Genomic DNA, 15,654 nt, shown 5'->3' with positions numbered 1-15,654 from the left:
TCCGTGATTTTAAGTAAATTGAACTAGTTTAAGTTAACAGCAAAATATAATGCATTGTGTCCATCAGCCAGACCGAAGACATTAGAGAAGCAACCCCTTTTTCAAGCAAAAAGAAAAAATGTAATATATGGTTCTATCTGCACCTGGGGTGGATGAAAAAAGGGGGAAAAAGGGAAAACTCACAAATTAGCCACACACACACTCAAAAATGAGTGTGTATAAATTTGTATATAATTTAAAACTATAAACGTACAATCCTGCTGTGGGTTTCCTCTATTTAAGTGATGCACACAAAAGCAACTTAAGTGCTAATAGCGCCCCCTTGTGTATAATAATCCAAAAGCTGAATACGGCTTAATGCAATGTCCTATGTGCACCCTGTTTACCACTTAAAAGGGCCAGTTGAAGTTGTGCTGTTAAAACATTTTTCTCTTATATCATAAGAAGGCGGGGTTACAATTAGCAATGAAGTGATTGACAGCCTTGGCTGAAAGAGACCATCTGCAGGACCTGCATTATGCCCTTTTTGTTTATTTCATGGAGTAGCTGAGTTGTAGTAGAATTTACCTGAACTGCACTTTTACTGTTGAAACATTATACTTAGCAGACAAACTGGGAATTTAAGGGATGATTCTGCTCTGCTTCTGCACTGTAAGCTCAATAAAAGCGCTCTAAGAAGGGGCGGGTCTACCAAATGAATACGTGAGTCTGGCCTACACAGACTCTGGTTGTAAATTTGACAACATGGCAGACAATTTGGACTTAATTTCTACAGAACAGAAGAGAATGAAAACAGGTCGTCCATGTTTTTGACAGTCACTGGTCCCAATGAATTAGTTTGTATCGTAGAGAATTACAGCTTAGACCTGATTTACAGAAAATCTTTAATTATTTTACAGAATCAAATTTAATCAAGTAATCGTGACAGACAAGACAAATATTACTTTTTTTCATTTTATAGATTAGTAATAATAAAATTACCGATCAGTGTCGGACGATAGTTACGATTTGAACATCAATATTCGAAAAAAGAAAGAAAGGCATTGTCCTACGTCTATACGTTATATTTCCTCACCTTACTGTCAAACCTCTCCTGGTAAATTAGGCTGTGTTTACACTATTTGGTTTAATCAAAACTGAATCATTTTGCGATGGTTAAAAAAAGATTTAAAAGATGTGCCTAGTCTAATAAACAATAAATGGTCAGATGGTGTTTTTGTGTTTTTGAAAAGTATAGTTTTGTTATGAATCCTTGTGATATTACACTCTTCGAGAATCAGTGTCACAAATTTCAGACACTGTATATACACATACACACTCTTCAGTCCACCCTGCACTGTGTCCCAGAGCTGCAGCTCCAACTCAACACTGCAGTATTGATCGGATCCCTAAGCCTTCACCGACTGATCAAACCACGGCCCTTTCTGATATTTACTCTATGAGGTATTCCCCTTTGCCAGCACACCCTGCCCACAAGACATAGGGGGGAAAAAGTCAATTATATACAACTTGCTTGGTTTCCCCTCAGGGATGGAATCCACCCTTTCTAATCCGATCAATTCATGTCGGACAGGAGGCTGGATTCGTCGCTATCTCTGAAGTCCTGTAATCCAGGCTAAGTCTTCACACTGTCTGCCTCACTTGCAGGAGGAAAGGGTTTGGTCCAGCGCATGACACAGCAAATTAGCCATGTTGCTCATTCAGACACACTGGTGTGGATGGGTGCCAGTGCGGTAACAGCTGAGGATAACAGGATCAAATGCAGCTACTCGTCTCTTACGACACACACTCCTGCTATGATCGATTCTTCATGAGCACAGGCAAATGCCCAGCCTGTCAAGTACAGCTGAATGTGTATTTGGGTTAGAGTTCCTGATTTTGGCTATCTGTACCCAAACGGTATTTAACACTCATGTGTTTGGCTGCTGATGAAACACTGCACAGAATGTCCTGTCACACGCATGGCACAGGCTGCTGGCCAGTAGTGTCACTGCACACACCGTAAATGAGGGGGAACCAGGAGAGTGGGCTGGGACACTTTAACTTCCTCTGACATATTGTGCCTCATGTACAGTCTGAATGGCTCCATAAAGAGAGCCTAATGACAGTCCAGGACACCGGCCAAATAGCTGACACGCATGGCGTCCCTGGTCAGCCCCAGACCAGGGTTTGATCCGTCTCATTACACTAGTCGTTCAAATAATGGGCAGCAAAGGGAGCTCTGCTAAAGCTGAAAATAATGCGTATGCCAGAGTCTGCACAGCATAATTCAAAAGTTCAATATGGATTGCATAGGAGTCACACAAACAGGGCAAAAATGAAAATTTTTGGACTAAACACAACCAATGATGTAACGTTAGGTAACACATTAAATATTACACTATAATATAATTTAATGTCATATAACATAATAAAAAAACAACATAATTATGTCAAATAAGTCAAATGTAAACTACTATACTACTGAACGCCTATACTGAACAGGAACTGAAGACAGCTAAAGCAAGCTTTAAGCACCCCTCCATGAAAACATCAAATATGCATTTGCAGATCTGTCTTCAAAATGTCTTAACTGGCTTTATACACTCGGTCCACTCCGTACATTGACATCCTTACAGAACAATAGCTCCCTATTCTCGTTCAGATGCATGCATGGCGAGGAGAGAGGGAGAGTGAAAGAGAGAGGCGCGATAAACCGGGCACCCCTGCTCTTGTCTCGCTTCAAAGGAATCTGTTAGAGAGAGAGGGAGAGAGAAAAAAAAAAGCAGGGAGCAAGACCCACACGATGTAGTTCCAGCCAATTGCATTCCAGAGAACTGACCATGGCTGGCGATAAACAAGGCACAATAGATCACTCTGCTCAAAAGGTATAAAAGAAAGCTAGACGTCGGAACAGAGGAACAGTAGGAAGAAAAGAAATAGGCGACGCATTTTTTTTCTGCTGTTCAAAAAAAGGCATAATTGCATAAATCTTTAACTCCGAAATGCCATTAGACTTGTGCAGTGCATGGCTGGAGCAATCTGCATGCGAGGGTGAGAAAGCATCGCTCAGTGTGCGGGGCTGCCAGGCTTACCCTCTCAAAACCAAAGCCAGAGCCAAAATCGCCTTAAATTGTCCCTCGCTGTAGCAAACAAAAAAAGGCATTTAACACTCACCCGTTGTGCAGGGACTGAAATCTTTCAACCATTCTGGCACCACATCAGCACAAGCCCATATATCCCTCCACTGATATGTAAACAGCCCACTAAGATTTCTTTGTTTGGATTTTGGAGCTGGGTAGGTTTGCCTTTGCTGCGGCTGGTTTTACAGCTTTGAAGCAGGTGGATGACAAAACATCAATCTCTCTAGGCACAATGTGTTGCATGCACGGTTGACACACTCCTCACAAGCAATCGCCTATATAATAATGCACTCGAATGCTGTACTCCAGGCTGCTAATATGAGCGAATGCTTAAAGGCAATTATACAAAGCTGAATTTTTGAGTATTTCTGCACAATGAGCACGGTAAATGTTTAACCGCTTATGAGATTTAAATGCAGTGCTGCAGAAATTGTGAATGAGAAACGAATGCCTATACATTTACAAAACAAATGCAAAAAAGAGAAATTTATGGGAAGCCCCATTGTATGGTATATATGAAGCAATAAACAGTCAAATGTATTACATGTGTAGTGTACAATTTGACACAAGGGTCATACCTCAGCTTAAAATCAAAATGGTAAAACTGTGGTTGCAGCTCTTGCATAATGGTATATATTAATAATAGGTATATGAAAATTCAATAAATCATGAAAATATTTAAAGTATCACAGTATTTATAAACTATTAATACATTCATTAAACCAACCAGGTATGACATATGTGAAAGAAAAGAGCTGTTTACCTGCCTGTTCATCTGCTTAAGACATGTTAGCTGAAAATATAGAATCGGTTCATAATTAGCATCAGATTTTATTATAGACTAAACATATAAAAGAAATAGGAAAATAATTGTCCACCTCCTGTCCGCTTCCTTAAGTCATGTTAGCTAAAAATCTACGATAATCTTACGATAATCATATATGAACATAGGTTAAAATAAAACCATATAGGTTTACAATTCGCATCAGATTTGAACACAGACTAGATCTGAAACTGGAAAGGAAATAAAGGAATAGGAAGAGCCAGGATTTTAACTACCTGATCACCTGCTTAAGACTCAAGACTTTAGCCAAAAATACAAAATAGGTTTACAACTAGAATATCAGATTTTCACAGACTAGATCTGAAACTGGAAAATATTGCAGAAAAAAAGGAAAATTATGATTTATTCACCTGTTCATCTCAAAATAACTAGATGATCAGACTGTAACATAACTAGGTTAAACTAGGATCGCATAGGTTTACAGTTAGCATATCAGATTTGAACACAGACTAGACCTGACTCCACCTGCTTTAGTAATATTAGCTTAAAATATTATTATAATTATATTATCAGATAATCAGATTTTAACACAGACTAGATGTAAAATAGGAGTTAGGATTTATCTACCTGTCCACCTCCTTAGCTCATATTTGCTGAACATACGAGTTTTTAGGGCTTTACGGCTAATATTCATGTTCCACAATATTGAATAAATAGGGAGCAAGACCACGGAGACAGCTAGCTATCTACTAACAGAAGCTTATTTAGTTTTGATATCTTAATCCATAGTCTTGTCATAAGGTCTGTTTTTGTGTTGTTTGTTTGTTTGTTAGTTTCTGTCGTGTTCACGTTCGCCCGTGTTGACTGTGTTACCAGCTAGCGCTACCTCGCTCGTGTCGACGGCACCGGGCGCCCTCTCGCTCCTCAGGTCTTCACATAAAGTTTCCGTGTTGAAAGTTTGATGACGTAATTCTGAATTTGACTTGGTTGCGGGAAACACGGGCAGCAGGTCAGCAAGTCGGCTGGGCCATAATTATGTACAGAAACTAAATTATGACCATGTTTTAATTTCATATTTGAAGTGAAAGCGAGTAGCCGCTGTGAAAGGTACAAAGGTCTAATGTGGAAGTAAGTGAGTTAGCTAACTAGCTAGCTGGGCAGCTAGCTAGCGCTTAGCCCACTTCACGTTAGCTAGAGATAGCTAAAGCTTAACTACAGTAAATCGTGGCTATGTGAGGAAAGGAGACGATTTTCTGTGTTTTTGTTTTTTGTGGATTTTTTTTTTTTCGCAATGGCTGATGGCTTGCTTAAAGAGAGCCCTTTATTAGTTGCCCTCGATAAGAAGAAGACTGTTTACGACGGATTCATCTCTGTACAGGTGGGCATAAGTTACTACATTAAAGCTAGCTAGCTAGATGTTGCTAAAAACAAACTTCTGCAACGTACAGCATGATTATGATAGTGGGTTATAGCTAATTTCTTAATAGCAACGTGAGCCTTTAAAGTAGATCCATTAGCTACCGACATCATTAGCTAGCTAAATCTGCAGAAGACTTTCTCAGAAGTATGAACTTGTTCCTCTTTGACAGGAAAAAGACTTCAGATTGAGAATATCTCTGCCCCCGGACCATCAGCTAAAACGGGCAAAGTATAAGATTATGTGTCTTTTTAATTAGTTTTTTTTTTTTAAATAGTGAAGTGTTGGAGATCTTGCATGTGGTTTACACTGGCTTTGTGCTGAGTAGGTGTAATACAGACTGCTACTGCAATTTCTCTGATTATAATTTTTTTGAATGCTTTGCAGATTGCACTGTTGTTGGCAACTGAAGCAGCTACTAAAAAATTATCAGGATATCGTAAAACAGGTAAGATTGGACACTAAATGAAAATGCTTGCCATTACAGATTAGTGTCTGCCTTGCTTCCTTGGATTCGTCCTTTGTTTAATTAACCAGTATCGGATATTGTTAGTCCTGTGGCTTCAGGGCCCAGGGATTACATTAAGGCTTATTTTACTCTGGGCTGCAAAGTTCATTATTTTTCTAAGCATAAAATAATTATTAACCCTGATGACCACCCCATTAATCAAATGACGGGAGTGAAGTTAAATATTGTTGGTTTAGGCTAATAATAATGATAGTTCCTGTCTTAACCCTCATCCTACCACGTATCTTTACGCAGAGGTTGCAGCATTCTTCGGATTTGGTCAGTTTTATTTTGGAGCTGAGGACAATATTGGTAATGCGACCATTTATAATTTTCCTTTATATTTGTCATGTTGATTCTTACTGTTGTGGTATAATATGTATTGAATTCTTCAGTCTATGCTTTTTTTTTTTTTTTTTTTTTTTAAACCTCTGGTCAGGAAGTGGCTTTGAAGAGCCAGCCAGGATGGCAGTCCATCCCACCACCTCAGTACTATTCACAGCTCATCACAGAAATAGAGGATCTAGGATGGGATAAGTATGATGTATTCATTGAACCTGAATTCTTTTTGTCTTCCTGATATCATTCAAATTTTATTTGGAACAGATACATTTTGTAAATAAATTCTGCTACAGACTTTCCCAGATTAGTTTGTGAACCTTCTGTTTCCTCATTACGAAAATATCAAATTTTTAATGGTAATGGTAAAAATATATATATTTATTACAGTGTTTTGCAGTTGATGAGATGGTATGCCTGATCCTACGTCATTATACTAATACAGGGTTACATAATACAGTACGATGAAACACTGTTAAAGGCTAAATCTCCAGTTCAGTAATAGATTAAAGACATGGGACCGTAGTGCAAGAACAAAAGACAAATCATGGGACAAGATGCTTAAACAATTAGTACAATATTCAAATACAATACAATAAATACAAATATGTTGATGTACACATGCAAATGTGTGCATGAAGACAGAAGTAGGATTTAAGTAAATAAGTAAAATGAAATAAATATGTAGTTCAGCGATTACAATTGGGTGATGTGGGTATAAATAGAAGAGTTCAGGTGTAGTATGCTGAGGTAGACTGGTGTTTGTAAACAGCGTCACAGTCATGTAAACAAAGTGTATAGTGCAAGTAATGGCATAGCAGCTAGTGTTCATGTAGAGAATACAGTGCACAGCTTGAGTATAGTAGAGGAAGTGCTGGTTAAAGTGTAGCTGTTTCAAAGGTTGTCATGGCAGACAGATGTAAATATTAATCAGGTCACTCTTTGTTTGTAGCGGAGAGGGTTAATGTAGTTTGTAAGCCATGTATCATGCAGCGATTTGGGTAGGCTTCACAGTTTCCTCTTTCTATTAACGGTCAGAGATATAATTATGATATTAGCAAATGCAAATTGTTCTAATTGGGAGCCCACTCTCAAGTCTAATGGGGAAATGTCGAAGTTATATGAGAGAGACGAGACAAGGTGCACATTTCAGCTCTGAATTGCGGTCAGAAGTATTATACACCAGCTCTATCTGTAAATGCACTTGAGATTAATTAAGATCCTTAATTTGTATCAGTGGTAATAGCCTCAAGTCTGACATAGTTATGGACTCTGATTGGTTTAGGCAAAGGGGAAGTGCTGCAGAACCTGGTCATTTTAATGAGTTTTAGTTGCCTTGAAGAAGGCATGTTTAGTGTTAATTACTGTAAAGATGGGGTCAGTTCTACCCTCCCCTCTTATCCTCAATATAGCTCAAAAGTGTTAGGCATTAAGAAAAATTACAGACCGTCATTCTATGACCATTCACCTCGAATGCTCTTAGTATACGGATAGGAAATGTACTTTTTTTATATATATAATAATAATTTATATAATAATAATAAAATTAAGAGACAAAGATGATGATACACATTTTAATTTTGATATTTTAGGTGCTTTTGCCTTTGCTCTGATATGCATATCTGAAACAGTTCTGCTTTTTTTTTTTTTTTTTTTTTTTTTTTTTTTCCCCCTCCCTTCTTCTTCTTTTTTTTTTTTTGGACAGTCTCTGCTCTGTGGCCATAGTGGGAGGTTGTCACAGCCTGCACATATATGAGGGATGGAAACCGAGGCTTTTGCCGTAGTCTTTTAACACCCCGCCAGGATAATGACACCTGAAAATGTTTCCTATTGGCTGTCCCTCTCGCCATCTCAGTCTAGCTAGCACTTATATTTTAAAACACATGATCTCTGGTGGCACCTGTGAGAATAGAATAACATTTACTATTTTCAGCAGCTGGCTCTGGAAAGCCGCCGTGTGGAATCGTGGAAAGCGGCCTTGACAGTATCACAGCTTATATTTTTGAATTACTCTTTCAGACAAATTTTATACTGTTGTATCTTCATCCATGGCCTGTTTGTATGCACACACACCAAATGTTCCCTCCAACGTTTATGAGCGCTGCTGATTTTGTAGTTGCAAATGTAATGCTCTCATCAATCCTCACAGCAAGACATCAAGCTGTCAAGCTGTTTCAATCATCTGAACTGAATGCCAGCAAGGCCTGATACTTCGGTTGGTGATCTCTGTAGAATGCAGAGTAGCAGAATGGCATTCTGGCTTGGAAAAAGGATTTCTGTTTGGAAATGAGTGAATTGTGTGGATTTGAGGCGTAGGTTCATGTAACTGAATGCGATATTCATCCCATTGCTTTATGGAGTGTAAAAACGAGGGACTAAGCGTGAGAAAAAGACTATTCAGAAACTGAAGGAATGCTGAATGCACACTGGGTGATGCTAAGAAAGATGAGACCGTTTGTGGGTATGTTAATTATACTTTCAGTTAGCGAACAAGGTAATGAGAAAGATACCGATTCTGATATAGAATACAGTGAGTGCTCAAAGGATTGCTGCAGCTACTGCACAGTGTGATGAGGGGATAATTTGGTTGTGTGAGATGGGAAAGAAAATGGATTGTGGGAGGAAAGGGAGTATATTCTAGCAGTAAACTGTAGAGGGGAGTCAGTGTGGTATGGACCGTGTGGTGTTGCCTGTCTCTTTGTGTTTTATGTGGAGCTAAGTGCAGTGTGACAGAAGGTGAAAGTGTGTTTGTAAAGTCTTGCTGATGGGAATGTCCAGCAGTATGTGTGTGTATGTGTGAGTGGGAGAGAGCTAGCCAATCACAAGTTATATCCTGACATGACTCGTAAATAAGCAGTAGAAATAGGACCATGTCAGGTGGAACAGTGGGGCATTAGGTGGCATAAATCTGCAGTGAACTAGTAGAGTCAAAGCAGCTCTAAATAAATAGAGACTTCCAGGTTAAAGTACAAGTAAAGCCTTACTTTCAAAAGAGTAAAATAAATATCTATCCCTGATTCCTGAATAGCTTCCATCTCAGTTCACAGAGATCGGATTCCAGTATATGCTCACCTTGATGCTATGTGATGTATATAGAGCATATTAGGGGACACACAAACTTGCCTCTTAAACTAATAAGGCCTGATAGTTTGGGGAAGAGGTAGATCACTGCTGGGCAGTCAACTATGTTATATTTTATTTAGTTATGTTTGTTTGGGTTTTATAGCTGATGAAAGTGCTATTGTGGCCATATGGCTTTACACACTCACTGTTGACCTGTGCTGTTTGCTAATATGTGCTAGTATTGATTTGCTTGGCAGGCTGCTCTTCATTGATACAGACTTCCACACTCTTCAGCTGAGGGCAGAGGACTCTTCTGGTCGCCAACATGCCATTACAGTCAAGCTTAAGCCCAAGGTGAGGCTAATTGCCAGCATCATCTCATAAACATTATCTCATGGCATGTGACATGGATACTTGAAAACCTTAGGGGCTGCACATATAACTGGAATTGCCTTTTCAACTGGAATTGCTTTGTTGCACTAGTGCTTGAAAGTTGAATAAAACAATAAGAACAGCTTTGGACCTGTAAGACGTGTATTGATGTGATGTAATGGCTGTAGTTTTTAATCCATTTGTTGCATATTTTATGCATTTATTGATGGAATTCAGTAACTGGCTATTGGTTATGTTGTATATGCATGCATTTGGATTTTTCATTTCTTTTCCACATACAGTGAAATATGACTAATTAATTGTGGCAAGTCTTGAACACTTAAAATTGCATATAAAAATCTATGCAATTTTCCATGGGCTATTCTACAGTGTGCAGAGTTATGTCATATATGCTATAGAGTAATAATAATAATCGTAATGATTGTGATAATAATGCACTTTCTGTTTAGATGAGTTGAGTTTAAGGAACTTTAGGTAAGCAATGCTAATGTGCTGTGACTGGAAGACTGTGTACAGAGATTTAGAGGTAAGATTGCAACTTCCCCTAAAGGAGAGGGGAGAGAAGGTGAGACATGCAGAGAAAGAGATAAGAGCACAAGCGATTTCCATAAAGTGATTACAGGGGCCACGGCGGAAGCAGAAAATTGAGATGTGCGAGAGGTGCAGTGGCTCCCATACTGTGAGCGTGTGTGCATGTGAGAGAAGGAGGGCAAGGCCAAAGCAACTCCAGGTTTGGAGGGGCGGTGGGGCAGAGCTGCCAGCGGCAGGTTGCTGGCACTGCGCAGGGTCCTGATGAGATTCAGCAGGGCGTGAGGAACCCTCTGTGCCCACCTGCCCACTGAGGGGTAAAAATAGCAGTGATCCCCCTGCCTCACATCTGCTCATCCTCACAGAGCAGGGCATCTCTCTCAGGACCATCAGAAACCAGCATCCCACCTATTTTACCATGCTGGATAGGTGTGGATACTGGTGTTGGCTGGGGATTCAGCTAGATGGCTTCATGTTTGAAATTTGTCAGGGATAGAATTAGAAATCGTGCCTTGAAAGTACCAAAGTTTTTCAGGATGCATGAAGCACAGTTCTAAACAGTAGAGACTGAGTTTAAAGGCCTGACCTTCTGCAGTGAAACACACTACTCCTAGTAAATTTTTCTTTTCTGTCTAGAGTATAGTGACTTTAAAAGTTTAAAAGTTATTCCAAGTATGTAGAGAATTTGTCCTCTAGGCTGTTTTTTAATCTGGTAGTGTGACAGCTCAAATGAGACTGAAATATTGAAACTACCAATACAACTGTAGATGACATTTTGTTGTCAGTTATTTTTCCTTTAAATATGTCAATACAATCATCTCAGAGCCACATTTTAGTTGAGTTCCTTTCTCAACTAAAATGTGTGTCAATTCAAGTTAAGTGTACTTATACCATCGTATAAGTAAAGAAGTAGTATTACTAAAGAAATAAGTAATGTAGTTAGTATAAGTCATGTTTTCTGGCTCGACCAGAGGGTGAATGGCACTTGTGTCAGTCTAAAGACCAGACGGCAGAGACATCTGGTCAACAATGATCTTACACCAACATCAAACCAGACAAGAAAGCGCTAATAAGAAGCCATCATTTTGTGATCTAAATAGGCATGATGGTTGATAATAGGAAACAAAGTCACTCAAGTACTGAGGGATAGGTACATTTAGAAATTAATCCAAAACCAATATGGTTTTGGCTGGCAGCCAGTGTAATATTTATAATACCAGTCTGATATAGTCTTGTAAATACTGTTCTGAGCTAACTGGAGCTTGTTAACTGGAGCCTCTTAGCAGAACAACCTGACAGCAGAGCATTACAGGCATGGAAATCATATTTCTTAGTTTAGGAGTATGTCAAAAATTAAGTTGCTATTGTGTGAAAATCATCTATGTGCACCGAAGGACAGATCAGAATGTGTCATCAAGGTTTTTTACTGCTTAAGCTTGTGCCTGTGAGAAACTATCAAGATCATGGGCATTAAATAAAATAGTCTGTTTCCAGTGGCATTCGGGCAAAGCATAAGGACCTGTTATGAGTTGAGCAGAAGGAAGTAATTTTACATCTAGTCTTTTTAAGCTGAAGTGTATCCTCTGGTTTGATTGATATATGCAGTTGTGTTTCATCTGCATAGCAGACAAAGCATATACCATGGTTGCAGAAAATGCTACCCTAGTGGTAGCATATATAATGTGAATAGTAGAGGACTTAGAACAGAGCCTTGTGGGACACCGCACATTACATTTGTATGTACAGCCACTCCACTGACAGCGATCCTTTAGATAACATATGAACCAAGACAGAGCTACTCCAGCGATCTTAATCAAAGCTTGACTGTAGTGTTCTCAATTGTTTATTAAAAAGGTTTACCAGAGTTTCTGACCGAGGCTGGACCAACATACAGATGTGTCAACCAATAGGAGATGGTGTGGAGCAGAAAAGAATTGCTGCTTTCAGTTCACACCCAGAGCCAGTTCACATCCAGCTCTAAAAGACATAGCAGGACGACAACTGGTTTGATGAATAGATCAGCAACTGTTCTCAGTTTTTGCTTTATGAGCTTTCATGTTTGAATGAGCTTTCCCTCTCGCATTGATCCCTGCCCACAGACACGCCCACAACAAATCAGTAACGTATCCATCCATTTTCTCTCTCCTGCATATCAAAAATGTCCTGTCCACTCAGCATAACTTGCAAATACAGACTGCTACATGTACAGTCGCTTCAAAGCACAGCAAAAACACACAGTTTGCCGTTCTGATATGCAGCTTAGTATTTGGTAGTTTTTCCACCAAATGTAAGTCAAGGATTCAATGAAAAGCAGTATCCATTGTGGGGTGGTGATTTGATATCACTATACACAATATGTCTGTAAAAATAAACAAAAGGAGTAGAGTACCAAAGCAGCAGTACCCGCCAGGCAATTTCAAACAATAATAACAACAAGTACAAAGAAGGAGGAGCAGGAACGCTGATTTTGTCCTATTTTCTGCTCTTCTCAGTACCCAGCTGAACCTCCAGAATGCTCTGCAGACCTCCCTGTCCCACTGGCCATTACGTGGACCCCCCAGGTATGCTTACCTTAACTTTTGTTTATATGCAGGGCTCCTGTAATGCTTTGGCTTTTATTGTATTCTGCTAATTGGCCCTACTCGAGCACAATGGTGCTAATTACTCCAGGGTTGGCAGTTGAAGACATGTTTGTGTTGTTGATGAAAGGTGCTCTGTACAGAAAGATTACTTTGATGTTGCATTCCTTAAAATAATCTACAGTTCTCAAAGGCTTAAAATGTGCCAAATGAACTGAGAGGACAGGGGATTGAAAGAAGTGTGAAGGAAACGTCTAATAAGACACAACAACTAGGGGGGGAGGCCTGTGTCCCTCTGCCTCTTGCACATAATTTGATGAATAAAACCCTAGAAGAAAATAAAGCGTTGTATTACTCAGTAGTGTATCAATTATACAGTAGTGCCCTGCAGTGTTGAATAGGGTTCTCACCATAGCAGAAAACTGACTTTGATATAAAGTATATCACAATGATGTCGATACCAAAATGATACTGTGGCAGATTTGTTTTGTTTTTTTTGTATTTTTGTGCGTAATAATTGCTCACACGGGTGTGTAAATGCTCGCGCGCACACACACATACCATGTCTAGTCTCTCTAGAGAAGTATTGCCAATAGAGTAAACATTAATCCTTTTGGCACCATGCCTAATGTCAACCGTGGGCTAGAGGGGTATAAAGCCCCCCCAGCATAGGACTGTGGAGCAGTGAAACTGTGTTCTATGGAATGATATGGCTCCATCCAATACTTTTGGGATGAGGTGGGGTGGTCATCCAACATCCTGACCTCACTAACACTCTTGTTTCTGAATGCAATCAAATTCTCATCTAGTAGAAAGCCTTCTGTGGATATTAGATTTAGTTCCTCCAACAAAAGCTGGCTAAAATATTTTTGAAAGAAACAATGAATGAGCGGTTGTCCAATTACTTTTGTCCTTTTAGTGTAGGTAGTTTTTTACGTTTAATCTCCTTGTCAATACAAACGTCTTCAAATGTTTAGTAAAGCATGCCTAAATGATTATATTTTAAGGAAACATTTAGGAAACATTGAGGGCATTACATAGACCCTGACCATCAACACTACTGTTGAAGGTGATCAAGGTTTTTGCTGGCCAGGTTGTACTGTTGCGTGTGTAGCATGGCATCCGTACATGGCTCTCTGACAGAGAAGACCAGCTCAGCACAGAGCAGCCTTCTGCTGGCTGCAGCCCTGCTGGGCTACTGATGTCTTGATGCATCTCCTTTGTTCTGAGAAAAGAAAGGTCTGTCCTCCTGCCTCTCACGCAGATTTAAGTGAATAATTAGGCTGTTTGGCATCACAGGACCATAGTGTCTTTGTGTGTGTGTGTGTGTGTGTGTGTGTGTGTGTGAAGGCAAGGGTGAGAGTGATAGATATACAGTAGCGATCAGAAGCTTTGGCTAGTTGGACTCTTTGAATGGTGGCAGACGCAGCAGTGCAGGTGTGACTCCACAGGAACACAGCTCAGTCAGCCACACGGCCAGCGTCCTGGGGCCTCATTCATCAAACTTGAGTGCACACAACATGTGCCTTAATCATGCATGTGCCAGTTGCAGTAATAAACTCAATTTTGAAAAGTGAAACTTGCTATATTCACCCTAACCTCTGACTGTGTGTAGCTGCATTTTCTTTTATCTGAAATCAAGAAATGTGGCTAACGTGTTGATGGATCTACTAAACTTTGTTTACTTACTAAACTTATTTGAAAACTAAATGTATGATTGGGTGTAATCCAGATTTTGATAGCAGTACTAAGTGTAGCAATCAACAATGCAATGATACAGTGGCAAAAAAAAAAGTAAGAACACTTATTAATATGTGTACCAGATCTTTTTATAGAGCCATCAGACATGAAACACTTTGTTCAGTCTTCGGTTGTGAATGTAATTGTCTGTAGCAAGAAAAAATGTCATTTGCTAAAAGAGAACAGTTTAATTGGCTAATGCTAGTGTTAGATTGAGCTGATTTGCTCATTTTGTGGGCTTACTTGTATAGTGATGACACTCCATGTAGGCAGAGCCTTCAAACCCAGTTGTGAGCATTGAGACAATGTGATGTTCACTTTTTCATTTTCTTTAACACGTTTTCCGAATTCTTTCTTCTTTTTTTTTATTAGTGGTTTAGTAAACTCCCACACTAAGACATCTAATCATAGACATCCCAGACATATCTACCCAACTACTTGATACCTGAAATGTTGAATAAAACATTTGACAACCAAGTGTATTAACATTGCTAAGAAAGCAACTCACCACACATTTAAGTATTTGATAGCACATAAGCAGTTGATCTTTAATAATGCTTCCTGAAAACATGGATACAGTGTTGTTGAATTTGAATGATGCATTTTATGTTCATTTTGCATCAGAGTCACTCAAACTGTTGTATTAAATACTATTACTTGGCCATTTGCCTAATGTGCACCTATGCTGTGCCGATAAAATTGAATGCGACTTTACTGATGTACAGTGTGCAAGTGCACACCCGTTTTACGTTGTGACTTATTATTAGCTTATGCTAATGTTTTCCAGTAAGAATGTTTATCTGGCGTTCCTAAAGTTTTCATCACAATCTTGGGTTTCAGGCTGAGATTTAACAAAAATATGCTGGAATTTCTTTCTTGTTAAGTTAAATATTAAAACAGTTCAAATTTCTGTTAGTCTCACCGCTCATTATCCTGTGATCCAGTTGTCTTCACAGATGGGTTTGTCTTGTCATATGCACATATCCTGTAATATAAAAATGGAAGAAATGCACAGCTGTCCATGGAACATGCTAAATGAACATAGTAACAGTATTTTAAGATACCATGTCAGGTTATAAAGTCCTTTCTTTTCTTTGCTTGAATGTTTAAGCTCGGTATGAAGCCCCACGCTAGGATTGCATTTTTCCACCTTTATGAGATTGCTTGCCTATGTCCTCCAT

The 15,654-nt window shown here is 39.2% G+C and overlaps 1 protein-coding gene and 1 long non-coding RNA gene across 6 annotated transcripts in view; one reads left to right on the top strand and one right to left on the bottom strand.

Annotated features, from left to right (window-relative positions):
• LOC140554782 (uncharacterized) overlaps window positions 1-3,377 on the bottom strand; it is a 367,378-nt gene extending 364,001 nt beyond the window's left edge. For all 4 annotated transcript variants that reach the window (XR_011979644.1, XR_011979642.1, XR_011979645.1 and 1 more), the window contains exon 1: window positions 3,157-3,377. This is a non-coding gene — a long non-coding RNA (uncharacterized lncRNA). The remainder of the gene's footprint in view (window positions 1-3,156) is intronic.
• A 1,525-nt stretch (window positions 3,378-4,902) lies between these two features.
• The window catches only part of fancl (FA complementation group L), a 24,162-nt gene continuing 13,410 nt past the window's right edge, over window positions 4,903-15,654 (top strand). For both annotated transcript variants that reach the window (XM_072678147.1, XM_072678146.1), the window contains exons 1-7: window positions 4,903-5,284; window positions 5,496-5,554; window positions 5,711-5,771; window positions 6,087-6,143; window positions 6,271-6,368; window positions 9,491-9,587; window positions 12,647-12,715. In XM_072678147.1, coding sequence (XP_072534248.1) covers window positions 5,198-5,284; window positions 5,496-5,554; window positions 5,711-5,771; window positions 6,087-6,143; window positions 6,271-6,368; window positions 9,491-9,587; window positions 12,647-12,715 — 528 coding nt within the window. In that variant the 5' untranslated portion in view covers window positions 4,903-5,197. The remainder of the gene's footprint in view (window positions 5,285-5,495; window positions 5,555-5,710; window positions 5,772-6,086; window positions 6,144-6,270; window positions 6,369-9,490; window positions 9,588-12,646; window positions 12,716-15,654) is intronic.

The sequence above is a fragment of the Salminus brasiliensis genome, chromosome 4 (genome assembly GCF_030463535.1).
Source record: "Salminus brasiliensis chromosome 4, fSalBra1.hap2, whole genome shotgun sequence".
NCBI classification, from domain to species: domain Eukaryota; kingdom Metazoa; phylum Chordata; class Actinopteri; order Characiformes; family Bryconidae; genus Salminus; species Salminus brasiliensis.
This window is presented reverse-complemented; position numbering and strand designations above follow the sequence as displayed.